Below are 27,925 nucleotides of genomic sequence, written 5' to 3'. Positions count from 1 at the left end.
TCATTTGAAGACTTATGTCAGTAGCTGAAGGGGACTCGATACCCAGCACAAGTTTGGACTGATCACAAAAGCCTCCAGTATTGTGAAAAGCCAAAGCATTGAATCAGGGACAATTCAGCTAGACCTTATTCTTTTCCTGCTTCAATTTCAAGATTACTTAACTACGGACTGGGAACTAAGAATGGCCAGGCCGACGCCCCGGTCCCTAATGCAGAATATAACCAAGAAGGGAGAAAGCTAGTGAGGAACAGCCCTTCCTCCTCAAGCCCTACAATGTGATTAATACTACCAGACCTCAAGCTCTAACCATGCTAATTTAATCAGTCTCCTGGGATGACCCGTGGCCGGGGAATGGGGGACCCCTCTGGACAATCAGGAGCAGAGAATGAGAAACAACATTCCATGTGGGATGCGATAACATTTACTGAGGGCCACCTGTATGTTCTGCCAGGATGTCCCCGGTTGAAGGTACTACATCCGAACAAGGACAGCTCCCTGGCAGGACACTTTGGGTGCCTCATAACCTCTGCCTAACCTCCTGCTTTGATTGGTGGTGCCAGATGTGGGTTGAAATTCAGACATATGTTGACTCACATGAATTCTGCACTTGCACCAAGGCACCACACACCAAATACCTTGGCACCTCATGTCTTTGTCCCAGCCATGGGCAGCCAGTGCAAATGGATTTCGTTGCAGAACTCCCTGAATCAAATGGCCACATGGTGGAACTGACTATCATAGATCAACTGATGAAGATGGCACGCTTCACCTCCCCTGTGACCACGTACCTTCAGCTGAGAGGCCAGATCAGCTCCAAATTTGCAAACCACAAAGCCAACGACACCTTTTTAAAAAATATTTTTTATTTTTTTTTGCTAACCATAGATTTCCCCCTGATTTCATCCTACACTACCAGTGGCCTCTCCGAACTTCCTGGCTAGCTTCCTGGTTCAGTGAATTGACCACATTCAAGAAGAACTAAGGGGCCACCTGGAGGACACTAGGAAAGACATCAATAGCATGCAGACTGCCAATGACAGGAGGGGCCAGTCTTTTCAGTAGGGAAACTATTAGCTGAGGGGAGGTACTGAGCCCTTGGCACTGATCGAATTCCTAAGCTCCGTTTGTGGAAGCAGTTCCTGTCCCATCCCCCTTCCTTGACCTCCTGATCCCATCTTCTGCCCCGGCTGTAGTGGAACAAACTCTGGGTCCCTTCCCTCACTCTGGCACAATCCATGCCCAGAGTGTCCAAGCCCCATGCAGATAATGGGACTGTCCTCCCCTCAACTCCTGGGCAGGGGAGAACACTACTACCCCCATTTTACAGATAGGGAATGAAGGCAATAAATTGACCTCTCCGAGGCCACACGTACAAACGTGGGGTGGATCTGGGAACTGGATTGGAGTCTACTCTAGTGCCTTCCCCACAGAGGTAGCTTCACTTCCTGCCCTTCATTCTTCCCTCCCTTCTTGGCCCTTCTTCAATGGGGTCTCTGAATGGGAAATGAGCAGGGGCTTCCTCCCCTCTCTGTCTTCCAGGCTCTGGGATCTGTCTCTACCGCCTACATCAATGCAGTCTGCAGCTGGCCCAGCTTGGGGAGTAATGACCTCATCCTGTCAAACAGGGAAGAGCTGGCTCTCAGTGATGCTTAGATGGAAAACCACACACTCCTCACGGAGGTAGGAACCACTCTCTCATCTGGGCGATTGTGGCATTTGGGACAAAGATCAGGTTCCTGGTACACAGCCTGGCTGAGGGCATCCCTTATCCCTGGATCCCAGCCCTGAGACTGAGACATTGTTCTCATTGTGCTGTGTTGGTTTTATTCCTAGGAAAAGCATCCCCAAAGTACATGTATAAGGATCCTGGACTCTATTGCCCGCAAGAAGCTTCAGCCACCTTCACAGGTAGAGGTCATTGTCTTTCATACAATTATACCAGTGCCCTTTCTGCTCTCTATCACTGCTCCCTCCAGCAGGACAGAGACACCCCTTAACTCCCAGAGTTCTGATTCCTGCCATTCAAGGGGCTGAAGGCTTGCATTACCCTCACCCCCACCATCAGATACTTTTTCTATGGGAATCTCACTAGAGCAGGGGAGAAATTTCCACTTCTCTTAGAACCTGTCTGCTCAGTAAATCCACCCATGCTGACCTCATCTTAGCTGTTTTGCTTATCCGAGATTAGCAGTATCTTCTGAAAATCCTTAGCATGTGGGGCTGAGATGGCGCAGGTAATCCTGCCGCTAATCATGTTTTTGACCCCATATGAGAGTAGGGCTGGATGCCCTTTTCCTGTTCTACAGGGGGGGAGTGAATGCGTGGTGCCTGGCGGGTGAACAGGCTCTCAGCCACTAAGTGTCTTCAGTATTTACACCAACGATCCGGAAGTCAATATCACATCACAGCTGGTAACATCTGCAGGTGGCACAAGGATTGGTGTTGTGGTAAATAATGATGAAGACAAGGCAGCCCATTCAAACAAAACACATTTGAATACAGCAAATACCCAGTCCTAATTTAGGAGGGAGGGAGATTAACCGTTGGAACAAATTACCAAGGGAAGAGGTGGAGTCTCTGTTTCCTGATGGCCTCACATAGCACCTGGCTGTCTTTCTGGAAGGTGTGTTTTAGTGAAACACAAGCTATTGGGCTTAATATGGGGATAAGGGTGTGAAATATCGTGGTTTGTGAAATAGAGGCCTAATTAGGCGATCTAATGGCCTCACAATCTATGAATCTATGAAAAACTCAGTGTGGGGTGAGGAACAGACTCTGGGTAACCTGCTTGCTCCCCCTAGAATCAATAATGAGCATGTGGGGTGATTTGGAGAGCAGCTCAAACATTCCACCAGGCTGACCCAGGGCAGATGTCAGCCCTGGAAGGCAGAGGTGGGTGTGGCAGTGACTTCACAAGGGCTTTTGGCAGTAACTTAGCCTATTGGGCAAAAGTGGTGAGGAGGCTGTGACCTCACACAGCACCCTTAACTTTAGCCAGGCAGGACAGGGATGCAGGGTAGGGGGAACCTCGGAGACCCCTGTAGCCTTGCTGCAGGAAGCCTCCTTCTCACTGTCTCTCCTAGAGGACTAAGAGGGGATTTGTGGTCACGCATCTGAGTGCTAAGGAAGAGCTTATTCGGGGGTGTTCTCCTTTCTGTGTTGATTTTGTAGAAAGCAGACATTCCCTGTGTAGAAGGTAAGATTCTCAGTGAGGGCTGGAACCTTTTCAGTCTGATCCATATGTTGCCAGCCGAGCTCTAGGTTTGTAAAACAGAAGGTAAGTTGGCAGAAAAATGTCCCACCTAGAACTCTGCCCCTTAGTTACTGGCTACCTACTAGGTCTCAAAACGTAATTGTAAATAAGGAATCATTATCGAGTGGGTGTCTTTCTAGTAGGGTCCTGCAGAGATCGGTTCTTGGATGTATACTAACATTTTGATCAGTGACTTGGAAACAAATATACAATCGTCACTGTAAAATCTGCCAATGACAGAAAGATTGGGGGAGTGGTAAATAATGAAGAGGATATGTCACTCATACAGAGCCATCTGGACTGCTTTGTTACCTGAGCACAAGCAAATAACATAAATTTTAGTATTTCCAAATGTAAAGTTTCCCTTTAGGAAAAAAAATATAGGCTATGTGTACAAGAGGGGGATTCTATCCTGGGAAATAGTGACCCTGAAAAAGACTTGGGGTCATGGTAGATAATCAGCTGACTATGAGCTCCCACTGAGACACTTTGGCCAAAAGGGCAAATGCGATCTTTGGACCCATACCTAGCAGAATCACAGGTAAAAGTAGAGAGGTTCTATATATCTGTACTGGGCACTGGGGTGACCACTACTGGAATATTGTGTCCAGTTCTGGTGTCCACAATTTGAGACAGATGCTGATAAATTTGAGAAGGTTGAGAGAAGAGCCACAAGAATGATTAAAGGATTAGAAAACATGCCTTATAAAGATAGGTTCAAGGAGCGCAATCTATTTAGCTTAATAAAGAGAAGGGTAACAGATGAGCAGAAGGGAACAAATATTTGCTAATGGGCTCGTCACTTGAGCAGACAAAGATATAACAAGATCCAATGGCTGTGAATTGAAGTTAGACAAATTCAGACTGGAATAAGGTGAATATTTTGAACAGTCAGGGTTTGGAGCAATTAACCCAGAGTTGTAATGGATCCTCCACAAGTAGCATTTTTAAAATCAAGATTGGCTGTTTTTCTAAAAGATGTGCTCTAATACAAACAGGAATTATTTGGCAGGGAGTTCTATGGCCAACATTATACAGACTAGATGGTCAGAGTGGATCTTTCTGGCCTTGAGATCTATGATTCACTGAGGCATTTGGAATTTGTCCATTTTTGCTTCTCTTTTCCTCCCTGCCTCTTGTCTTTTCTCTTCTCTTGTTCCATTTCTCTCTGCTGCTCTTTTTCCTGAGGAGGGTGGGGCTGTTCTCCAGCTGTCATTGTAGGAAGCCCTCACAAAGAGGTGGGGCTGGAATACTGCGCTGACAGAGATCTCCACCAGAATGATCTCCTGTCGTGACTAGTGTTGTCTTTTGGCCATCTGTTGAGAATACTCAGCCTCCAGTCCCTGAGCGTCTCCACACTGATTGGGTGAGCTGGGGGTTATTACTGAGTTAAAAGGGATGAGACTCAAGTCATTGTTGGCTGAGTGCAGTGAGGCCTAACACTCAATTCAATGGTATTTCTTTGTCTGTCTGTAATGCAATAATTTTTGAAGACTACGTCCAATTGATTCCAAAATTGCAGGGAATTTCTAGGCATCAGTGGAAAAAACCTTGTTGATTTTAGTGACAAATGGAAACCACCACTCATACCCCCACCCCCACCACCAGGAAAGCTTGATTTCCACACTGTGCCCATTTACTTGGTGCTGCAGGTACAGGCACATTGTGACATCAGAGTTAACTCAGCCAGTCAATGCTAATTCTGTGCAGGTGATTTGCATAATTCAACCCCATTGGTTAAAAGGAATCAGCAAATGATCCTGCAGGTTTCAATAGGAGAGATGACCAAGCTGGCCATAGGGTTAGCATTTAAGGTCAGGGTTACTGGACTGAGTGTGTGATGGGTGGCTGAATTACCTCGGAGGTCACAATGTTACTGCTCAGGCTACTCTGCCTGCAGCGTCACATGGGCAGTGACTGTCAAGGGGAAGATTTTGTTGATCTGAAACTTATAAAACAAGAAGAGCAGGAGAGGAATGATTTAGATGATTTGACAATAACATTTAGGTTTTGCGGCATTATCCAGTGCAATTGCTACTGGTTCAGAGGTAGAACCATGTCCATGTGTGCTGCCAAGTTTTAATGGAAATCAAACCACTGAACGCATGGCAGTCTTTGGCTGGAACCAGAGTTTGCTGAAATGGTAAACCAGCTTTTGACAGCAGCAGCCTCTTCTGCAGGCACAGAGAGACTATTTTCTTCATTTTCTTCATTTCAGTTGATTCAGTTAGTTCAGTTCAGTAACAATTTCATTCAAATTTCAGAAACTGACTGGGAGTGGAAAAAGAAGGAAAGCTTGTTTTCCTCTTCCAGTCTATAAATAAACACTAAACGTGAGGGGATCAGATCTATTAGTTCTAAAATCTGACAGACATGATGACAAGATACAATCAGTTCATTTCACTATCTGCAGATACGTCCTTAAATCAGTTAGTTTTAAATCCAGCACATTGAAGGTAGTTTTATTCAATTAATAAACAAATTGAAAATGCTGTTTTTGTGCATTTTAAGAGCACTTGAATTTCCATCAAAACAGGGCATAGACAAATCACAAGTAAAAAATCCATCATTGTCTAGGAAATAAAAGCATCATTTGCCATTTTCCAACATAATAAAAATGTAAAAATTAGATACAAGAAATGTAAATTAAGCCATATAACTGCTTAAATAAATGTGCATAGATATACTGTACTAATGAGAATCAACCTATCATTAGGAAAATAACTAAAAAGTACAAATGCAAAACATGATTAAAATCAATGGTGTAACTCAATCCACCAGGATGTCTACTTCTGGGATTCTGAACTTTGGAGGCCAGACTGAGACCCTCATTGACTAGGAACAGCCAGGAACCCAGTAACAAATTCCAGTCCTGCTAGCATCCAAGGCTCTAAATCTTAAGAACAATTGAAGGCAGTAGACGATTGAGGGGGTGCTGAGAATTTCCAAACCCAAAGATGTGATATTGGCTCTGGATGGGGGAGAAGCAGGAAGTCACCAGGGATTCCTGATAAATCACCCATTGTCCTTTGGAGCTCAAAGGTGTCTAACACTTATGACCGACTCAAATCGCACTACTACTAGGAGTTAGAAAAGTGTCTCTATCCCAAACAGAGATGGTGAAACAGAGGTAAAGAGCAAGAGGTGGTTACACAGCAATGCTGTGGCCAAGCCAGAAAGAGAAGCATAAGAAAAACATTCATCAAAAATGTTTTGCATTTAAAACTACCTTATTTCTAAAAGAAAGGAAATACTATCTGTAGTTAGTGAACTGAATTGATACATTCTGGTCACCATATCCTTCCAGATCTATGAACTGGTAGATCTCATCCCCTCACATCTAGTGTTTATTCCTAGAGTGAAGGAAGAAAACAAGTTTGCCTTCTTTGTCCACTCCCAATGTGTTTCTTCAATTCAATTAACTAGTCATCAAGGGCGGCTCCAGACCCCAGCACGCCAAGCACGTGCTTGGGGTGGCACACCGCGGGGGGCGCTCTGCCGGTCACCAGGAGAGCGGCAGGCAGCTCCGGTGGACCTCCCGCAGACGTGCCTGCGGAGGGTCCGCTGGTGCCGCAGCTTCGGTGGAGCATCCGCAGGCACGCCTGCGGGAGGTCCACCGGAGCCGCGGGACCCGCGACCGGCAGACGTTGTGCTTGGGGCGGCGAAATGGCTAGAGCCGCCCCTGCTAGTCATTGAATTGAACTAGATGAATAAACCGAAAAGATGAAAATATTCCTCCTGCACTTGCAGAGGAAGGGTTCCTGCTGTCTAAAGCTGTTCTAGCACTTCCACTAACTCTGGTTTCAGGTGCTTCAAGTAGTCTGACTGTCCTTAAAACTTGACAGTAAACATGGACTACCTAATATGGGTTTTTTTCTATTCTCCTGAAATTATTTTAAGAGATTATAATAAATGTGGGCCTTAACGTAGGTTATCAAATTCAAATTGAATTTTAAGCAGGTTTATTTTTAATGAAAAAACCTGTGGTGAGTTTAATTTAAAAAAACCCAGTTCCTATTTTAAAAATCCTCTATTGTTAATCCACCAGGCTAGGGATGGAAAAGCCTCCTGGCTCATTTCCCACCCCAGGAAGGGCTGAGCCACAATCCAAGGTCTAGGGCTGGGCTCCTCACTCTGTACTGGACTGAAAGCCTAGATCTAAACTCTAGGAATTTGGGACTGACCATTAATGTCCCAGTGCAGCACAGCACTCACAGAGCGGCTTTTCCTGGGTAAATCTCACAGTGCTTTACAATAGTGAGTAAGTATTAGATGGATCCTCATTTTACTGCTGGGGACTGAAACACAGAGAGGGGAAATGGCTTGCCCAAGGTTCCATAAGTCAATAGGAAAACCACCAATGAAAGACAGGAGTCCTGACTCCCACTCCCCTGCCTCAGTAGCTCCAGCAGGTCACACTCCCTCTCGGCGCCAGAGAGACTGGGAATAGTGTCCTGCTTGCAATTGCCATCTCTGGAAAGGAATGTTCCTCTAGTGATCAGTGCAGGGTCCTGGACACTGGACATGGGCCTCCTCAGCTCCATCCCTGCCTCTGTCACTGTCACTGCCCAGACCACAGTTTTCTGTCAGTGGGGTTGGAGTCTCTCCCCTATAGGCCTTGGCTTATTAGGCTTCAGGAATGTGTGTGAGGTGCTAGGAGACCTTGAGACGGGAGGTGTCCTGCCCGCGGTATGTCAGTGATCTGGACCCCAGCTGCTTGCCTGAGTTTATCCATCCTTTAGCAGGGCATTGTGCAGCTCCCTTTCCAACCTCACTTGGTGCGGGAGAGCGAGGAAGAGGGCCAGGGACAGACCAACGCTGAGCATCTGCCACGCAGCACTGCGCCATCTAGAGCTAGTGAGTGGCATGGAGCATTTCCTCAGAGGCTTCCCTGTTCTGCTTGGGGAGGGGCAGAAATGGGGGCGGGGGTTCTCCTCCAAGTGAGACTAGATTCATTAACAAAGCTCCCTGCAGCCCTTCACTCTGGGCCTGGGCGGCGTGTTACTTGCAGGGTGTTCTCCAGAGCCACCTCCAGTATGGTGGAAATAGCCCAGCAATAGGGCTCCCAGCCCTTCCCTTGTAGGAGACTGTTCCCCAGGCTGAGAGTCTCTGCGGGATCAGACCCTGCCATCTGCTGAACACCCACAGCCCCAATCAGTGGGAACTGAGGGGGACTCATGCCTCATAAATTGGGACCTTGTGACATTTAGCTGCGAATGAGTTCCCAGGGCAAGCTCACGCGCCTTCTCAGGTTCTGTTCTTTCTCTAGCCTGGGAGGACCTGTGATCTGGGGTGTGGGGGGGGACTGAAAACCCCACTGCTCTGAAAGGATGAGCCTCCCCCGGTGTCACAGTGCCTCAGTGGGGGTTTGGGAGCAGCCTGTGCTGTGAGCTGCTGCCAGTGTGTGTAGATTGCCGATCCTGTGCCCCGTGGTGGGGCGTGCAGCAAGGGGGTGCTGCCCCAGTGGGAGGAAGCTGGGGGCAGAGCAGGCAGGCCCGTTAGCGAGAGGCAGCCTTTTCCTCAGACTCATGGCTGGTGCCCACTCAGTTCCAGGATGGAGAGGCTCTGTCAGATGCCGGGGAAGAAGGCTGCAGACGTGGCTCCAGAGCCAGTGGGAAGCAGCTGCTGGCTTCCCCAGGAGGAGAGCCACCCCTCTGTCCCCGCTGGCGGGGAAGCAGCTTGTGGTCAGGCCAAGCGGTGCAAGTACCTGGCGTTCTGGAGGAGGAAGACACCTTCTGGGCCAATATGGAGTTGACCCAGGGCACGGCGGGAGCCGGGCAAGGCGGCTCTGGGGCTTCAACTTCAGGAAGCAGAGGAGCTAGAAGCACAGCGCCAGGACCCAGGTGGAGTTATCCCCCAGACTGGCCCCCAGCCTGTCCAGGGCAGGAGATTGGCCACCGCTGCTCTAGCACAAGCAGCTCTGCCCCCTCCCTAGGGGCCAGCAAGACAATCCTAGTCCTGCTCCAGGGCGTGTCACTTTGGCATCCTAAATTTGGGCTGGTGCCCCTGTGCCCCTGAAGGAAACAGCCCCGAGACCCCACAGCATCAATGGGGAAAATCCTCAAAGCGCTGAGCCCAAGACCCTCAGACCTGTCCCAACGCCCCCCAGACAGGAGAGGAGTGCTGAGTTCCAGTGTCTGAAAGCAGAGGAGAGGAGGTTAAATGCTCCATGTCCTCTCCCTGCTGGGGCGGGAAGCAGGTTCTGGGAGTCGCCCTGGCATTGCTGCCGCTCACACGGCTTTCTCCCTGCTCCCCAGCACTTGCAGCTGTGGATCTGCTCTCCCCGGGCCCAGGAGAGGAGCCGAGCTGTGAGAGCCAGCACCCAGATCTTCATGTTTTATCGCCTCAGAGCCATCACCGAGGTGAGCAGCACAGACCCTGCTGCCCCCCACAGCACTCATGGGGTGGGGCGGGGGTGATACAGACAGAGCTGGGCTCACCCCAACCCATGCCCTGATTTTCTGTTTGGTGGCCCATTAGGACCTGAAACCCATGGCAAAGCAGGGCTACATGGCCGGGCTGCTGACAAGCCACAGGACTTCGATGTTCAGGAGGCCACCAGATACTGGGCATCTCAGGCTCTCTACTGGCTCTTCACGCCTTGCAAAGGTAAGATGATGTGGAAGCAGTCGCCACTTCTCAGCCCTCACAGCCCCGGCCGTTACCTAGCGAGCAGGGCTACAGAGAGAACGTGGCACCTTCATCACAGCCCTGACCAAAGGGACACAGAGCAGAAGTGGGTTGTTACCTACCAGGCTGACCTGGCATGTGCCCTTCACCAGGGGCCTGGGCCCATCTGGGACCTCCCCTGATCCCACCCCAGCCCCAACACACCTTCTACAGCAGAGTGATAGGTGGGCAGTTGGCCCAGGAGCCAGCTGAGAGCTCACCCTAGCTGGGCGTTCCCAGCTGCGTCTGGAGTCTGGCTCTTTGGCACCTCTGACCTGGCTCGATGGGGAGGGGGAAGACTCCGGCCCCGAGAGCTCTGCCTGAGCACTGCTGGTTTCTTGTGCAGCCACCGTGCACACCAAGACAGGGGCGGTGGCGACCGTGCTGAGCAAGACGCAGAAGGATGCCAACTGCAGAGAGAGCCCTGCCCACGTTGCTATAGTGAGTAAAGGTGACTGTGGCTGGAGAAACAGACACACCCATGGGAAAGGGGGGTTATTGTTTCCTTCCCTCGATGAGGAGCCGGCAGATGGAAATTCCTGGGTATGGGCTCCAATGCCCACTCACGTAGCCCTGGGCACAGGCCAGTGCCTCTGTCCCCATTCCCCAAAGAGCAAACCCACCTCCCTGGGCCGTGCTCACTGCTCACAATCGGCCTGTGCCTTTTCCTGCAGTTCATCGCAAAGCACCTGCCATCGTGTGACCTTACGCCCTTCAGCTTCACCCTGCTGGTGGGCCTGCTGGAGAAGGGGAGTGTGCTGACCAGCTGGCGGGTGTCACGGAGGCGGTGCTGAAAGAATCAGAGGTACAGGGCCAAGGAATGGCTGGGTATTGGACATCTTGGGCAGCTCCATCTTGCCCCGTTGCTAGAATTCCTGGGGCACAAGGGAGGATGTGGAGGGGAGACGTCCCTTCTCACCATCATTGATCAATGGGACCCATCCATCCCCTATCTGCAGGGCGGCCGCTGGGCATGGCCCTGTAATCTTTTGCAGGCTTTGATCCCAGGGGTCTGGCTTGCCCGGCTCACTCGCTGGGAAATGTGCCCTGTCTCTAGACTCATCCCACAGCTGGGGGAACAGAGCCCACAGTGGGGTCCCCCGTGTCCACTGACTCTTTGCCCAGTGGACACGGATTGACGTTGAGGATGGAAATGCATCCCGGATGCTTAGATCCCACTCTGGTGCTGAAGCAGCCCAGGCGTGCTGTCACAAGGGGAGGTACAGCCGGGATATCTGGGGGGTGGAGGTGTCACTGGGCAGCGGGATTAGGGTGGGGGTTTCAAGGTACCAAACCCCCCTCAGCTCAGTCACTCGCTAGGAGAGTTTATCCATGGTCTCCTCCGGGCCATGTAACCGTTGACTTGTTTCTGAGCCTGCCCAGCTCCTCCTAGCCCTTGCCTGCCAGACACCCACAGCGGGGGTAGGGTCTCAGCCCCTGCTTTGCCTCCACAGGTGCAGGATCTGCACACGGCTCTTTCCTCCACACTGAGCCCACCCCGGGGTCGGGGGGCGGCTGAGTGACGGAACGAGAGACATCCTGCACCTGCTGGCCAGACAGCACAACAAGGCCGCGGTCAGCATCCTCCTGCAGATGCCCTGGCCTTACGAGCGGCCATGGGGAAAGGATAGAAACCCCCCTCCAGCCTCCGAGCCCCCCCTTAATGGGGGTCACTCCACAGCACCATGGTTACATGCAGCACAGACCCTCCCCTTGCACACAGACCGCAGGGAGCAGCCCTGCCCCGGCATGTGTCACCATTCGCCTCCCTGACCTTTGGAGGGCTCCGTGTGCTCTGGGACCCCTGGCTCAGGGCTGCCCCAGCTGAGCTATTCCTAACACACCTGTCACCCTCCCCGACTTTGTTCTGTGCCAACCAGTCCACCCGCTCCCGGTTCGGCTGTGCAATTGCTTGGCTGGCTGGAGGCCAGAACAGTTTTCCAGGGACCCCCCCATCACAACACAGAGCAGGAGAGACCCCATATGCGCAGGGTCACCCCCTCTGTCAGCATGGCCCCCCGCTCCCACCAGGGCATCCCTCCAGGCTGAGGCAGGAGAGGGGCCAGCCTAACTGCATCACCCCCACAGACGCCACTACACTGAGCATGTCCCCGCAGGGGCACCCCCTCCCCCCAGCTGGGAAATACCCTCTCCCCCCTGGAATCCCAGCCTGGTATCTTCCTCATCCCCACACACTTTTAGATGCCTCATCCCACCCCCAGAGGCTGGTCTTCTCCGATTCACCAGTGTGCCAGGTTCCCCCGGGCCAGCAGTGCCTTCCCTGCATCCTGCCCAGAGCCGACAAGCACAGCGCCCATTTTACAGCCTTCTCCAACCCCCCAACACGAGAGCCATGGTGTGGTCAGAACTGGAGCCTTGTTCCTCCTGAACCCTCCACCCCCTGCCCCATGGGGAAGGAGCTCCTGCTCTCCTTGCCCACAGCCCCCACTCTATGCCCCCCCAGCTCAGGAGATCCAGCCCAGCACCTCGCCCTAGCCCCCCCCACAAGGGTGGGCACCTCCTCACACACACCGGCCCCCACCCCTATGCCTGGAGTCACTGCTTTCCTCCATGGGGGCTCTAACCCCAGCCCCTCTGGTTCCCATCAGGAGAGGGCAGCCACGAGCTGGCTCAGCCTGCTGCTTCTGGCCCGTCACCCCTCCCAGGGCATCATCCCCGGTGTGCACCAACTGGGCCCCTCCTCTGTGTTAATTCCTTCCCTGCCGTCCCTCTGTCCGTCACAGCCAGGCCAAGGCCATCTGGAGATTCCTAGATGCAGACACCACGCTGACCACGGAGGTACTGCACATCCTGCTGTGTGACAGCCCGGAGAAGGGCCAGACTAACTCTAGACAGAGCCAGGACAGGAACTGCCTCCAGCCAGCCCAGTTGCCCCCAGCGGTAAGTTCCCAGCACTGACATTCAGCCCTCTTTCCCGGCTGCGTTCTGCCCACGGTCACGGGCTTCTGACTGTATCTTGTTCCCTTCCAGACCACACGCGGCCTGTGGGAGCTGGTCGGGGCCCTGGGGCAAGCGGACACGCTGGAAGGACTCGAGGACGACCTGTTCGCCTCTTGCTTCCTCGCCATCGCCTGCTCCCCGGCACGGCACCTCTCGGGAGCCCAGCAGGACCTGACCAGTGACTCCAGTCCCCGTAGGTAACGTGTGGGGCTGATGGATTCCAGCACCCAGGCAGTGTCTGTGCCAGCCCCGAGGAGGGGGAAGTCTCCTGCTTGGATCCTTGTTGTCCAGGGACCCCTGACGCCTTCGGGGGACTGAAGGTTCAGATCAGCCAGGCTTCTCGTGCTCAGGAGAGGGCAGAGCTGCCCCCGGATACTCCTGGAGCCAGAGAGCTCCTCAGAGTGGGCAGCTCATGGGGGCAGGGCTCAGAGCAGCAGGGTGTTCAGGGGGGCACTGCATATACTTTTCTCCCCAGGATCAGTTTCCTCTGTGTGTGTGTGTGTGGATTTTCACATCTTTGGAGGAGAGTGTAGGTCACATCTGCAGACACTTCCCCCTGCCCCCACAGTTGGGGAGGGGAGAACCAAAGGTAGAAGTGGGGCAGCTTCTATTCTCACCCTGATCCCTTCAGTGCTGCAGCAAGGGAGTCCTGCCCCCCCACCCCGCCCAGAGAGCAGGCATCCCCACATCACCATCTCCTGCCCCCTTCTCTTCCCAGCATGGCTGTGCAGGCCCTGGCGCGGGTGCTGCACCTCAGGGGCAGTCAGCCAGCTGTGGAGCTCATGGACCAGGAGGGAGGTTGGCAGCTGCTAGAGGAGGCCCAGCCCGAGGGGTTCGCTCTCCTTAGCAGGTGAGGACAGAGGCTGCAGGAGTCACGTTCTCGCTCTGGAGCCCAGTGGGGCAGAGATGGGAGGGGGTGGCCAGGACCAGGCCGGATTCTGGCATGTGCAGGGTTGTCATGCACACGTCAGCACGAGCTCTTGTTCTCTGCCAGGGCCATGGTGATCCACCGAAAGCAGTCCCTGAGGAGCATCCCATGGCTCCTCCTTCCCAGCCTCCAGGCCAGCCAGGAGGACGAACGCATGGCCTGCAGTGTCCTGTTGGCAGAGGTGAGCCTGGAGGACCGGAGGGAGGGTTAAGCAGGCCCAGAAGCTGATGGAACAGGAGGCCAATAGCTGCTCAGCCAATGAGAGATGGTCCTGGTGGTGTATTGCTTGTAAATTAGTCCCTCTGCTGGGGGCTCTGTGGTGGGGTTTGGGAGCACCCCACTGGAACCAGAGGGAGCGCTCTGCCCTGCTCGTGTCACTTCTGTTAAGCTCAGCTGAAGCCAGCCTCTCGTGAACAGCAGTCGGTACGGATCTAAGTCACCTCCTGGCTCCTGATCATACTCCCTTCCACTTCCTCCTGCCAGACTAGGACCCACTGGCCTCGCCCAGCCCTCTCTGAAAGCTCCTTTCGGTCCCTTTAGTTCCTCGGCAGCCCCCTGCTGAAGGAGAAGGAGCCCAAGGCCATGCGGAAACAGGTTGTGAAGGCCATGCTGCAGCGGACAGAGGACAGCAACATCCACATTCGAGGCAGAGCGCTGCACGGCCTCAGGAACGCAGTAACCGAGTTCCCGGACAAGGTGGGTCTGGAATGGCAGGATACTAGGCAGAGAGGGCTGGGTAGGAAGCTTCTGGTTCCCCTTCTCCCCAGCCCATGGCTCCTGTGGAGCAGACTGGGCTGTAGGCTGACTTGCCTGGACTGTGGTTCCACTCAGGCTGACAGAGCGTTGCTCACCGAGCAGCATCCAACCCCTTCTCTGCAGGTAAGGAAGAAGCAAGACCAGATCCTGGGGAGCTTTGTCTGCGCCGTGTGCGAATGCTGCGACCCCCGCGCCGTTCTGGATGCCATGGAAGGGCTCTGCTGGATGCTGCCGGACCCCAAGGCGTCTCTGAAGGCTCACGTCGCCGTCCCACTGGCCCTGCAGGCGAGTACGTTCTTTGAGGATGTAAGTACCAAGCAGGGCAGGCCCCATGGCGCTACAGGGCCCCCCACAGGGGGAGATGCTCAGGACCTGCCCTCACGCGGAGGGGGCTCAGTGTCCAATGCAGGCATGTTCCTGGACTTGTGGGGCAGCTCAGCTCCTCTGCCCGGGGAGGCAGGGATAGAATCATTCTTGGGCCCTGGGCCCACAATTGTTCGGCAGCCCTGGGGCCCAGCAGGAAGGAGGGGAGTTTGCAGAGAATTGCCCTGTCATTTGAACTAGCTCTCCAGGCTCACCTCTCCAGGCTCTGCATCTGCCAGGCTGATTCCCAAAGCATGTGAGGACCTGAGCCTGTCCCTCTAACCAGCCTGCCCCCCCTGTTTGCAGGAGAACAACGGCCTGAGGCGGGCCTCCATGGAGCTCTTTGGCCATCTCAGCAAATTTGTTTGCAAGAAGTCGTCCCTCTTTAGGGCTGAGGTGGAGGAGAGAATGGGGACGCTGCACATCCACCTCCAGGACGGGGACCCCCAGGTGGCTCAGGTGAGTGCAGCTGAGGGCTCATAGGGTCGGGGTGGCTGAGGGCATTATAATAACATGGCAAGCGTGGTGCAAACTCCACCCTCCAAGCCCCAGATCTTCTCAGTTCTGACATGTGGCACCCAGGACAGGGACCCCCCCAACTAGTCTAGCTCTTCCCCACCCCACACAGAGCTCTGCCAGTCCTCAGGGTGTAGCTGCGGGGTAGATCTGTGGGGTTCCCTTCTCCTCCTCCATTCCCGACAGGCACCTCCAGCCTCCCTGCCCAGCCAGACTCTCCGCGGCCTTGGCTCCATTTTACAGCCTGCCCTGTTTAGTGGCCAGGCCCAGGTCTATCTGTGGCTCCTAGCAAGTGACCTGACCCAAGCAGGGCCTCAGGGAAGGCAGGTCGCTGGGGCCGGCTGGCTCTCCATTGCTGCTGCCCTGCCCTCACTTGTGTGCTAGCTCCTGTCTGGGAACGACCAGCTTCTGCAGCAATCCCCTCCTCCCCCGCCGAGTAGCAGCCCCCAATAGTGCCTGGGAGTGAGGGGAGACCAAGTACGTTGGTCACCGGGCGTTGCTGTTAACGGTCCGTTAGGGACCCACAGGGAATGGCCCCTTCCCTGCTCCACGACTGTCCCTACCCGGCCCCAGCACTCAGGCCTGGCTCCTTTCAACCCAGCCAAGCTGGAGATGGGGGCTGTGGGGGCCTGGGGAACAACCGTCAGGCCAGAGGAGGGTCTGCAAAGAGGTGGCTCCTTGCTGCTCCGGCACAGTGGAGTCTCCCCAAGCCGCGCAGAGCCTGCGAGTTGGCGCTCAGGGAAGCTCACCAGCTCCCTTCTCGCCCTCTCCGGCAGGTGTGAAGGGTGGCATTGCTGCGCTGTGCACCCTTCCTCAGCTACCAGCTCCTGCGCGCGCTCGTGCGGAGCCAGCTGGCTGCATCCCCACCTTCCTGAGTGAAGCCTGCAGGACCCTGGTGAGTGAGCTATGGGGCGTGGGCCCTGCAGGACAGGGGGCTGGGAGGACCTAGGCACAGAGGGGTTTCCCTGCTCCAGGGAGCCCTGTCACTGACTCAGCCCCATCCCCCGCCCTTGAGGATGGCTCCCCTACAAGTCAGCTCTGTCCCATGGGAGGAGTCAAGGGGGAGAGGGCTCTGACAGCCAGGGGTTCCTCACCTCCAGAGAAGGCAGCTCCCCTCAGCCTGGGGAGGATGTGTGGCTTGGGACTAACTGGGTTCCTGGCTTCCCAGCTCCAGGACTGCCTGGGGAGGCTGAGCAAGAAGGCTGCCCTGAGAGCAGCCGCTGCCCAGCAGCTGATAGGTAAGAAAAGGGCTGGAGCTCTACTTCCTATTATCCCTCCCTGCCCCATGAGTCCAGGGCCCAGTGCCACATGCACACTCCCAGCCCGGGGCCGGCGGGGAGGCCTCCTCTGCCCACACACAAACCCAACCAACTTCCCACCTCCTTGGGACAAAGGGGGAACCAAGGCTCCTTGCAGTCAGAGGCTGGAGGGCTCTACGGCCAGAGGGTCTCCTCTGTCCTGGCCCTGGGCAAGCTCAGCACCTGCAGCAGGAGCAGGCCCGAGGGAGAGATCCTGCCTCCCAAAGGCTCACCCTGGTTCCCCTCCCCCCACCCCCGAGGCACTGGCCCCAGCCAGGTTCCCCTGCAGCCTGTACAGGGAGGGCAGAGATTCACAGGAAGCCCCAGCCCTGCCCACCTCAGCTACCACCAGCCATGTAGGCAAAGAGCCAGGGTAGCATTTCTGCCACACTGTGCTTCACGCCAGCGCCCAGTGTGTGCACAACACCTCTCCTAGCCTTCGTGGGGCACGAGGCCAAAGGCAAAATGATCCCAGTAATCTTGGGGACTGACTCTCCACCCAGCTCCTTCCCCTCCTCTGCCCGCATGGATTGGGGGCAGGGAGCACCCTGAAGGACAGAAATACAAGCGGTGGCTGGTGCCCTGCATGCTGTTAAATAACCAGGCCCTCCTGGATACATGATGGACAATTGAAGCCAGAGAAGAGCAGGAGGCTTGGGACACCCGCCCTGCTGTAAGTCATGGCTGAGGGGTATTGCTGTGCTGGGAGGAGGGGCGGGGGGAAATCAGGGAGGATTTCTAGGGGCACGGGGTAGCAGCCAGATTACATGGTGACCAGTTTTCTTCTAGTAATAGAGGTACAATCGGGGCTTGAGATAGCAGCCGAGGTGGTCCCGGACCGAGCTGATAATTTACAAAGTAAACCCCCCCTCGCTTCTTCGAGCTGGACTTCATCCTGCTCTTAGTAGTATACCATGTTCCCTTAGGACCACCCGGAGAGGAGATTTGATCAGTCAGGGGAGTTCTGGGGCCAAAACCCATCAGAGGAAAAAACTCACATAGAGCAGTGAAGGGTGGATGGGAGACACACCTAGACCCCTCCTGACAAGGGTGCAAGATTAAGGCATCTCCATTAGCATACAGAATGAAGAACAGAGACAACTCCCTAGCCTCATCTGCATGAAAGATGGGACACGGAGACATCTCAATTTGCATACAGAATGGAGAACAGAGAACCGCACTGAACTCTGGGACCAGAAAAAGCAGGGAAGCACTGCATCATGGGAATCTTTGCTCCAGATCTTAATGAACCTATGCCTGCCCACATCCAGCTCAGCAGTTATCAGACCAATTTTAGTAAGGAATCCTTGATTGGTATCCAAAATACTGAAGCAGCCTAGTTGCATTGTGAGCTCCCTGGAAGAAAACATCACCCATAACCAAGAGTGATAAGCTCCTATTGTCTAGCCTAAAGAAAACCCTTGAGTCATCAGTTAACCTAGAAAGAAATCTAGTGTTCTCCCTTGAACCATTGTGTTTTCTCTACAAAAATTCCTGCTCACCCTCCAGTAAGTGTTCTGATGCATAGACCCAAGCTGTGCATCAGTTCTACTCGGACTCCATCTCCTGACTGATCGTGCTGGGGGCTCTGCCTGTCTTCTGCCCTCAGGACCCTGAACTACCACAATCACCTGGGAACCCCAACCAGTTCACGCTTCAGATGAAGCATCAGGGCAGTCTAAACCTCATACACATCAAACCCAAGGACAAAACAAAAGACTCTGGCAAAAACCAACCACACAAACACAACTCCAGTTCCTCAGTGGCCGCCACCACACCAAGCCCTGAGAAAACTGTGAGCGCAAACGCCCACCTTCACAAACAGCATGCGCTCTAGGGGTTGTGAATAAAAAAACAAGGACTGAGAAACCATTCTTCCAGCTCCCCCATATTCTAGTATTTGGGAAAAGTATGATGCTTCATTCAGAAAACTGATGGATGCTGTTTCCTTGGGGGTTCTAAAAGAACGGTATTCTAAAAAGATTTGGGGAAAATATGATGCTTCGTTCAGAATACTGGTGGCTGCTGTATCCTCAGGGGGCCTATAAGAAAGGAGGGCTGGAAACCACATCAAAAATGTAAAAGCTCTGGCGGATGATTTTGAAAAATAGTTCAATTTTTCCTAAGGGTAGCTCTGAGCAGGCGTGACTAGCCATGGAAAGGGGCCTGGGTAAAAAGGGCACCCTCAAGGGTACACATCAGCTTAGGTGTAAGCAAAAGGGGGGACAGCTCTTGGGGGATAAACAGATGGCTGCCAAAAAGTTCCAGGCCAGGGACGCTGTACAATTTTTTTTAAAAGGCTAAAGAGGTAATGAGGAAAAAAACCAAAAAGAGATGCCCCCTACTGGAGGCTCTCAAACTGGCTCATCTAAAAAAGGGGAGGTGGAACCCGACTCTCACGCAGAGTCTGATTTAGAAAATTCCCCAGAGGGCTCTCTAGATGGGTCCCCGTCTACTCCTGATGACCCTCACGGAGGCCTCTCGAAGTCTGACTCTCAAATAGCCTCTGATGTAGAAGATGCCGCTGATGGTCCCGTAGAGCAGGGGTCCCCAACCCCCGGACCGGTACCGGTCCGCGGCCTGTTAGGAACCGGGCCGCGAACCGACCCCTAGCATATCAAGCGGCGTGTCTCTGGCGGGCCCCTGAGCTCCGTCCTGCTCAGAGCCGCGTGGTGAGGGGGCGGGGCTGTGAACTCCGGGCTGAGCTCAGCTGCCTCCGCTCGGCGTGGAGCTCCCAGCCCCGCCCCCTCATCACGCGGCTATGAGCGGGACAGAGCTCAGGCCGCGCCGGAGACACGCTGCAGCTGTCGGGCGAGGCGCTGAGGATCCGGGTGAGGAGGGAGCCGGGGGTAAGAGGCTGAGGCCAGGGGGATTGGCTAAGGGGCAGGGAGTCCTGGGGACAGTCAGGGCACAGAGAGGGGGCGGAGGTTGTGGGGGCAGTCAGGGGGCAGGGAATGGGGGGGGTTGGATTGTGGGTGTTCCGGGGGGGGGTCTGTCAGGACTCAGCGGGGGGGGGAATAGGGGTTGGGGCAGTCAGGGGACAGGGAGCAGTGGTGGGGTCCCAGGGTGGTGGGGGGTCTCTGGGGGATGGTGAGGGGACAAGGAGCAGGATGGGTCAGGGATTCTGAGGGGGGCGGGCAGTCGCGGGGACAGGAAGTGGGTGGGGGTCAGATAGGGGGCAGGGCCAGGCTGTTTGGGAGGCACAGCCTTCCCTACCCTAAAGCTCATTCAGCAGCTCATTCAGCGAGGCTTGCAGGAGAGCCAAGCTGTTAGCTTTTCCATTAGGGCTACCATCCCTTTCACTTCTCAAATGCCAAATTATAGTCTATATGTAATTTCAGTGCCATAGGGATATTCATGTCAGGGGAGGGTAGCTTCATTTAAAATTAGCCACTGGGGGGGAAGGATCACATGAGAAGAGCAATATCCTTCCCAACCTTACCAAGGGAGACCCCCCCCTCCCCTGCATTCCCTGAGGCTTCAGAGGGGTTAATTCAGTGGTTCTCAAACTTTTGTCCTGGTGACCCTTTCACATAGCAAACCTCTGATGCGACCCCCCCGCTTTTATAAATTGAAAACTCTTTTTTATATATTTAACACTATTATAAATGCTGGAGGCAAAGCGGGGTTTGAGGTGGAGGCTGACAGCTCACGACCCCCAGTAATAACCTCGTGACCCCCTGAGGGGTCCTGACCTCCAGTTTGAGAACCCCTGGATTAATTTAGTTTTAGCACCCTGTGTCCATTCACATGCATGTGCTATTTTGAGCATTTCAGTTTTGACAACATAGGCTCATCCCAGATTCAGGAACAAGCTCAAATACTCACTTCGTGGAGTATGTACATAAGCTATAGTAAAGAAAAACCCACAGTAACTGTCTCCAGTTTGTGAGGGACCACATGGAGCCAGTCTCTAGGAAACAGATAAATGCATGACGATTAAGTCCATTAATGGCTATTAGCCAGGATGGGTAAGGAATGGTGTCCCTAGCCTCTGTTTCTCAGAGAGTGGAGATGGATGGCAGGAGCGAGATCACTTGATCATTACCTGATAGGTTTACTCCCTCTGGGGCACTTGGCATTGGCCATTGTCAGTAGACAGGATACTGGGCTGGATGGGCCTTTGGTTTGACCCAGTATGGCTGTTCTTATGTTCTAACCTAAATGAACCCAAAGTTATGGAGACAGATATGAGTCAAGGAAGCCAGCAGAGTATCAGAAACCTGGAAAAATCTCTGCCTGGATGGGCTCAGGTGTTTGGTTACAAGCTGAGGTGGTTCAAAAGTTTGGGATTTTTTTTTTAAGCAGAATTTTTTTATTGCTTAAAGAAACAATCAAATACAGCAAGCAGCAAATATTTGGCCACACACTTCTGAAACCTCAAACCATATTCAGGTTTTGGCAGATTAATTTCAGCTTTTCAATTAAAAAAAACACAACAAATTTTGAAGGAAAGCAGACATTGTCCGTGATTTTTTTCTGCTTTGTAAAAAGCCCTAGTTTTCGATCCAGAAAAAGTTTTGATGGAAAATATTTGTCCAACCCTTTTAACGAGCTTTAGTGCCTTTTAGCACTAGCTGATGCTGAGAACCAGTGATACCTTGTAAAGAAGTTTTCTCAAAACTGGGTTTGTGCCAAAATGCGGAAGGTTTATTTTTCCCAGGGGTGCCTGTGGAGGGGAGCAAGTGGGTCAATTTGCCGTGGGCCCCGCAAGGGCCCCCAGGAGAATATAGTATTGCAATTTTTTTATAGAAGGGGCCCCCAAAATTTCTTTGCCCCAGGCCTCCTGAATTCTCTGGGCGGCCCTGCTCCCCGTCGCTCGCATTACTGCCTGAGCTCCGTCTTCTGTCAGATGTTAGATTCTCATAGGAGCGCGAACCCTACTGTAAACTGCGCATGCGATGGAGGGAGTTTTGCACTCCTTATGAGAATCTAATGCCTGATGATCTGAGGTGGAGCTGAGGCCATGATGCTAGCGCTGGGGAGCGACTGCAAAAACAGATTACATAGCAGAGGTTTCACTGCACAGAGACCATAATAAATCAATCGCTTGCAGACTAATATCAGAACCCTATCAGTGAGTGGCAAGTGACAATTAAGCTGCATCTGGTGGCAGGCTTTATAGTGGCAAGTGAGTTGATGTACTTCAATTGTACAGCTGCATCTGGTGTCAGGCTTTAAGTCAGAATCCGACACTTATATTAGTCCGCACGTGGCCCGCCCATTATTTTATTTACCACTTCTGTCCATGCCTCTTTCCCGCACAGTTTTGGTAAGCCCACAAGCTAACCCTCGCCAAAATGAGTAAAATACAAACGTCGCTGCAAAGCTTCTTTGAAAAGGGGGAAAGACCCAATGATGAGACAGCAGAAGACTCTAAGACGGCCAACAAAAAGAAAGCTGCATTTAAAAGAAAATACCAAGAGTCCTACTTAAATTACGGGTTCATTGCAACAGGTGACTCACATTATCCATGCCCGCTTTGTATAATATGTGGCGACCGGCTATCCAACGAAGCCATGAAACCTTCAAAACTGCTTCGCCACATGGAGACCAAGCACCCTGCATTAAAAGACAAGCCTTTGGAGTTTTTCAAAAGAAAAAAACGTGAACACGAAGAACAGAAGCAATTACTGAAGGCCACCACTTCATCAAATGTGTCTGCACTGAAAGCATCATTCTTAGTGGCTAACCGCATTGCTAAAGCTAAGAAGCCCTTTACTATTGGGGAAGAATTGATCCTGCCTGCTGCTAAGGACATTTGTCGTGAACTTTTAGGAGAGGCTGCAGCTCAAAAGGTGGCATGTGTTCCTCTTTCGGCTAGCACCATAACTAGACGAATTGATGAAATAGCAGAGGATATTGAGGCACAATTGTTAGAGAGGGTGAATGAGTCACCATGGTACGTAATCCAGGTTGACGAGTCTACCGATGTTGACAACAAGGCAACAATGCTTGTTTTTGTGCGATATATTTTTCAGGAGGATGTGCATGAGGATATGTTATGTGCACTTTTGTGGCCAACCAACACCACAGCTGCAGAACTATTCAAGTCTTTGAATGATTACATGTCAGGAAAACTGAATTGGTCATTTTGTGTCTCTATATGCACAGACGGAGCAGCTGCCATGACTGGACGGCTTTCTGGTTTCACTACTCGGGTCAAGGAGGTCGCTTCTGAATGTGAGTCTACGCACTGTGTCATCCATAGAGAAATGCTAGCTAGCCGAAAAATGTCATCTGAACTTAACAAAGTTTTGCAGGATGTGATTAAAATGATCACCTACATTAAAGTACATGCCCTTAACTCACGTCTGTTCGCGCAGCTCTGTGAGGAGATGGACGCAGAACACACACGTCTTCTCTTATACACAGAAGTGAGATGGCTTTCTAAAGGTAGATCACTGGCCAGAGTTTTTGAGTTACAAGAGCCGCTCCAGAGATTTCTTTTAGAAAAACAGTCACCACGGGCAGCACATTTCAGTGACACAGAATGGGTCATAAAACTTGCTTACTTATGTGACATATTCAACCTGCTCAATGAACTCAATCTGTCACTTCAGGGGAGAACGACAACTGTGTTCAAGTTGGCAGATAAAGTGGCTGCATTCAAAGCCAAACTAGAATTATGGGGGCGACGAGTGAACATTGGGATTTTTGACATGTTTCAAACATTAGCAGAGATTTTGAAAGAGACTGAGCCAGGGCCTTCTTTTTCCCAGCTGGTGCATGATCACCTATCTCAGCTTTCAAAAGAGTTTGAGCATTACTTCCCAACCACAAAAGACCCCCGAACTGAGAAGGAATGGATCTGCAACCCATTTGTGAATAAGCCAGGTGAATCGACTTTATCCGTGCTAGAAGAGAATCAACTGCTTGAGATCACAAATGACGGTGGCCTTAAAAGTATGTTTGAGACGACTTCAAATCTCCATACGTTCTGGATTAAAATCAAGGCAGAATATCCTGAGATTTCCACAAAAGCACTGAAAAGCTTACTTACATTTTCAACATCCTATCTTTGTGAAGCAGGGTTTTCTGCAGTGACAGCAACCAAAACAAGATTACGGAGTAGACTGGACATAAGTAACACACTTTGGGTGTCACTGTCTCCCATCACCCCCAGATGGGACCGTCTAGTTGCAGGAAAACAAACTCAGGGCTCCCACTAATTCTGCATTATGGTCAGTTGTATAATTATTTCATTATATATTACAATAATAATAGAAATAAAAGTACAAAAATAAATGTAATGCGCTTGAATCGTCCCATAACCATCCGACTGGTCCGCGGAAATTTTTTTTTCTACGAAACCGGTCCCTGGTGCCAAAAAGGTTGGGGACCGCTGCCGTAGAGGAACTGCCAAGTAACCCTGAAAATGCAGAGGTGTGTATGCAGAGAGTGAGAAGTTGGTGAAGCGAATTACCTAGACTGACGGGGGGAGGTGTCGATGTATTGTGACGAATTTCGTTTTGTCAATCTTGAGGTAATAAATTCAGCTCAGCATGTTCTTGAAGCCATACACAGGGGGATACAGTTAGTTCTCGATGATGTTAACAGTAGGGTAAGCCCTGATCATAGAATCATAGAATATCAGGGTTGGAAGGGACCTCAGGAGGTCATCTAGTCCCACACCCTGCGCAGAGCAGGACCAATCCCCTCATATTATGTTCAGCTACGTTTAGAGAGCCGAAATTTAACTAACCCTTTGTTTTTGGTCAGAAGAACTAGGGATGAGCTGTCTGCTGAGGATTTCGTAAATCAGGCCTTAAAGCTGCTACAGAGCAACAGAGAGTTGCATGTCGATGGGACATTGCACCTTGTTGTGACACTTGTATAAAACAGGGGTGGGGGCGGTCGTAGAGTTTTAAATTCTATCCTCAGTTGTCAAATACTCCATAAAAAGACAATGTTTGGTAGACCTGACTTACACCGGTACCAATCTGTGTTTTGCGGGTTAGGCAGTTATGTCTGACTGTAAACCTATGGATGCGGAATTGTTATGGGAGGGCAAGAAAGCTGCATGAGAAACTGGGGTGATCAGATCAAAAAAAGGTTCTGCTCAGTGACGTAGCGACGTTTGAACGGCATTTAGGAGTCAACGTACAGGTGGTGCTGTATGCGGCGAAAGGAGGATGGGGCTTTTTTAAAACCAGGGGCCCAGTGTACTCCAAGACTTTTTTCATCCTGTTGCATGATGAGCATTACTATGGGGTTTTGGATATGAAAAAGTTGTTCGGTGCGAAAAATTATTGTGAGTTTAGCCACACGGTGTACAGTCACAACCATTCTTGCAGGCAGGGCCGGCTCCAGACCCCAGCACGCCAAGCAGGCGCGTGGGGCGGCATTGTCCTGACAGGGCGGCAGGCGGCTCCGGCGGACCTTCCGCAGTCATGCCTGCGGGAGGTCCACCGGAGCCCCGGGACGAGCGGACCTGCCGCAGGCATGACTGCGGCGGGTGCGCTGGTCCCGCGACTCGGATGGAGCTCCCGCAGGCATGCCTGCGGATGCTCCACTGGAGCTGCGGGACCACGGGACGGTCCGCAGGCACTTCTGCCCCGGCTGCTTGGGGCGGTGGAATTTCTAGAGCCACCCCTGCTTGCAGGTATCGTTGCCGCCTCTGTTTGAGCATAACGTGCTCGGACAGTGTGGGCGTGCAGCTGAGGTGTCCTACCTGTAGACTGTATTGTCAGTCCAAAGAGTATTTAGACAGGCACATCGACTGTGCATCGAAAAAACAAGTCGAATGCCTGTCAGTCTTATGTGGACAGCGGCACAGGTGTAAAGGGAGACGCTGTAAGCAGTGTCAGGGTTTGATCGCTGGTGATGGAGACAACCACCTCTGTTTCATGGATAGCATTAGAGCCTGAATCATCAGAAAAGTATATTTTTTATGATTTTGAATGCACGCAGGAGACTGGGTTGCACATGACCAATTATATTTTTGCTATGTCCCTAAACCCGGAAAAATCCTGTGAATTTAAGGGCGATGAGTGTCTTTCTATGTTTGTTAAGACCTTTATTGGCAAAGAGTTCCAGGAGTACACATTCCTAGTGCACAGTTCCAAAGGTTATGATGCATACTTCATCATTAGACAGTTACTGAAGAAAAAAATGTGCCTAGAACTGATCACTCAGGGTAGTAAACTAATGTGTGTGGAAGTTAAGGTCCTGGGCATTTGTTTTATAGACTCTTCAAACTTCTTGCCCACGAAGCTTAGCAAGCTCCCACAGGCAATGGGGTTTGAAGGGTGAAAAAGGTATTTTCCACATTTTTTTAACACTTTAGAAAATCAAAATTACGTGGGGTCTATGCCCAGCGTGGAGCACTATGGTGTGGAAAGTAAGATGCCCAGGGAGAAAGCAGTTTCTTGACTAGTATCGGGACCACAGATATGAGATGTTTGACTTGCAGAAAGAGCGTGCGTATTACTGTCAGCAGGATGTCAAAATTTTAACGCAGACTTGTATCCTATACAGAAAAGAAATTATGAAAAGGATGGAGATGGGAGCTACAGTAGAGAAAGAACCTGGTAAATTCACCGAGATAAAACTGTCTATAGATCCATTCCGGTACATAACGCTGGCATCTGTCTGCATGGTTATGTACAGATTTATGTTTCTGGAGCCTAACACGGTAGCTCTTCTCCCTCCAGACAATTATCACAGGCAGAAAAAGAGATATTTGACCCCAGCTATTCAGTGGCTATCGTATACCTCCCACAAAGAAAACATACAGCTGCGGCATGCTTTACAGGGTGGGGAACTACAGGTAGGCCCCTACTTTTTAGACGTTTATGCCAGTGTTGACGGGGTACACGTGGCCTTTGAGTTTAACGGGAGTTTTTTCCATGGTGTGTCACCTGTTCTTGTGAAAAAGCACAAAATCCTGTGATGGGGACATCTTTTGGGTTTCTTTATTACAAGATGCAGCTCAAGTCTGACTATCTGAAATGACTTGGTTTTGTAGCGAGGACTCTCTGGGAGCATGAGTGGGATGTGATGAAAGAAAGAGACAGGGAGCTTACAAGTTTTTTAAACCAAGCCCAGTTGCCCAAGCCTCTCATACCTAGGGATGCTCTTCTGTGGGGGAGGACAAACGCTACCCACCTATATTAGAAACCTAACCCTGGGGAAGAAATCCACTATTATGATTTAACCAGCCTGTACCCTTTTGTAAGCAAAATCAAAGAATACCCTTGCAAATTATTTTGGAATTGCAAAAGTGAAAGTGTACCCCCCGCGAGGCCTCTTTTCCCCACTGTTACCTGTCAGAGTGGGCGGCAAGCTTATGTTCCCGCTATGCCGAACCTGTGCGGAAACCGAGCAGCGAGAGACATGCACCCATACTGATGAGGAGAGGGCCATCCTGGGGACTTGGTGCACGGTAGAATTGAATGCAGCAATAGCGAAGGGGTACGCGGTATGAAATCTGGCATTGTAATGAAAAATCTGATGAACTCTTTTCAGAGTACATAAAATTACACCTCCGCCAGAAGCAAGAGGCTTCAAAGGATTCCAGCTGGTGCACAAATGAAGAAAAACAAAATAAGTACGTTAACGATTTCTACCAGAAAGAAGGCATGTGTTTACGCCAACATACGATCAGGTCGATCCCCGCTAAACACCAAATCGCTAAACTGTTTTTAAATTCTCTATGGGGTAAATTTGGCCAAAGAACAAACCTACCCAACACCAGTATCATGAGAAACCCTGACGAATTCTTTCAGTACCTGTTTTCCCCCCAATTATGAGGTTTCATCCTGTGAGTTTATCGACGATGAAACAGCGTGTGTGTCTTGGAAACATGCAAAAGACCAGTACTCTGTCTCTGGTAATACCAACGTCTTCATAGCCTGTTTTACCACCGCTTATGCCCGCTTAGAACTATACAACCTCCTAGACAGGTTGCCTGTACCCGACACTGACTCAGTGGTGTTTGTGAAAAGGGTGACTGGAATCCCCCTCTGGGGGATTATTTAGGGGACCTCACGAGCGAGATCCCGCCGGATCAACACATCACTGAGTTTGTGTCGGCAGGCCCGAAAACATACGGGTATAAGCTGTCAGGTGGAAAGGCCTGTATGAAAGTCAAAGTTATTACCCTAAACGTAGCAAAGTGTGAAAAGATTAACTTTGACAGTTTGAAAGATCTAATCCTGGACAATTGCACGAGCCTGT

At 51.7% G+C, this 27,925-nt stretch overlaps 2 protein-coding genes across 13 annotated transcripts in view; both read left to right on the top strand.

Moving 5' to 3' along the window:
• Positions 1-27,925, top strand: part of LOC123364118 — a 110,209-nt gene that overhangs the window by 48,702 nt on the left and 33,582 nt on the right. For 3 of the 8 annotated variants that reach the window (XM_045005944.1, XM_045005942.1, XM_045005943.1), the window contains exons 3-8: positions 1,540-1,680; positions 1,834-1,908; positions 7,996-8,110; positions 8,801-9,096; positions 9,511-9,615; positions 9,734-9,862. In XM_045005944.1, the coding sequence (XP_044861879.1) occupies positions 9,586-9,615; positions 9,734-9,862 (159 nt within the window). In that variant the 5' untranslated portion in view covers positions 1,540-1,680; positions 1,834-1,908; positions 7,996-8,110; positions 8,801-9,096; positions 9,511-9,585. Of the gene's footprint in view, positions 1-1,539; positions 1,681-1,833; positions 1,909-3,057; positions 3,197-7,995; positions 8,111-8,800; positions 9,097-9,510; positions 9,616-9,733; positions 9,863-27,925 lie in introns of those variants that run through there. The other 5 variants (XM_045005945.1, XM_045005946.1, XM_045005948.1 and 2 more) reach the window with 5 other exon arrangements.
• The window catches only part of LOC123364116 (maestro heat-like repeat family member 5), a 72,214-nt gene that overhangs the window by 39,459 nt on the left and 4,830 nt on the right, over positions 1-27,925 (top strand). The window contains exons 1-7 of one of the 5 annotated variants that reach the window (XM_045005938.1): positions 13,641-13,733; positions 13,878-13,992; positions 14,352-14,507; positions 14,670-14,856; positions 15,237-15,389; positions 16,223-16,341; positions 16,615-17,204. In XM_045005938.1, the coding sequence (XP_044861873.1) occupies positions 13,666-13,733; positions 13,878-13,992; positions 14,352-14,507; positions 14,670-14,856; positions 15,237-15,319 (609 nt within the window). In that variant the 5' untranslated portion in view covers positions 13,641-13,665 and the 3' untranslated portion in view covers positions 15,320-15,389; positions 16,223-16,341; positions 16,615-17,204. Of the gene's footprint in view, positions 1-13,640; positions 13,734-13,877; positions 13,993-14,351; positions 14,857-15,236; positions 15,390-16,222; positions 16,342-16,614; positions 17,205-27,925 lie in introns of those variants that run through there. The other 4 variants (XM_045005935.1, XM_045005937.1, XM_045005936.1 and 1 more) reach the window with 4 other exon arrangements.

The sequence above is a fragment of the Mauremys mutica genome, chromosome 2, assembly GCF_020497125.1.
Source record: "Mauremys mutica isolate MM-2020 ecotype Southern chromosome 2, ASM2049712v1, whole genome shotgun sequence".
NCBI classification, from domain to species: Eukaryota; Metazoa; Chordata; order Testudines; family Geoemydidae; genus Mauremys; species Mauremys mutica.
Note: the sequence above shows the minus strand (reverse complement) of the source record. Positions and strands in the feature narration are given on the sequence as shown.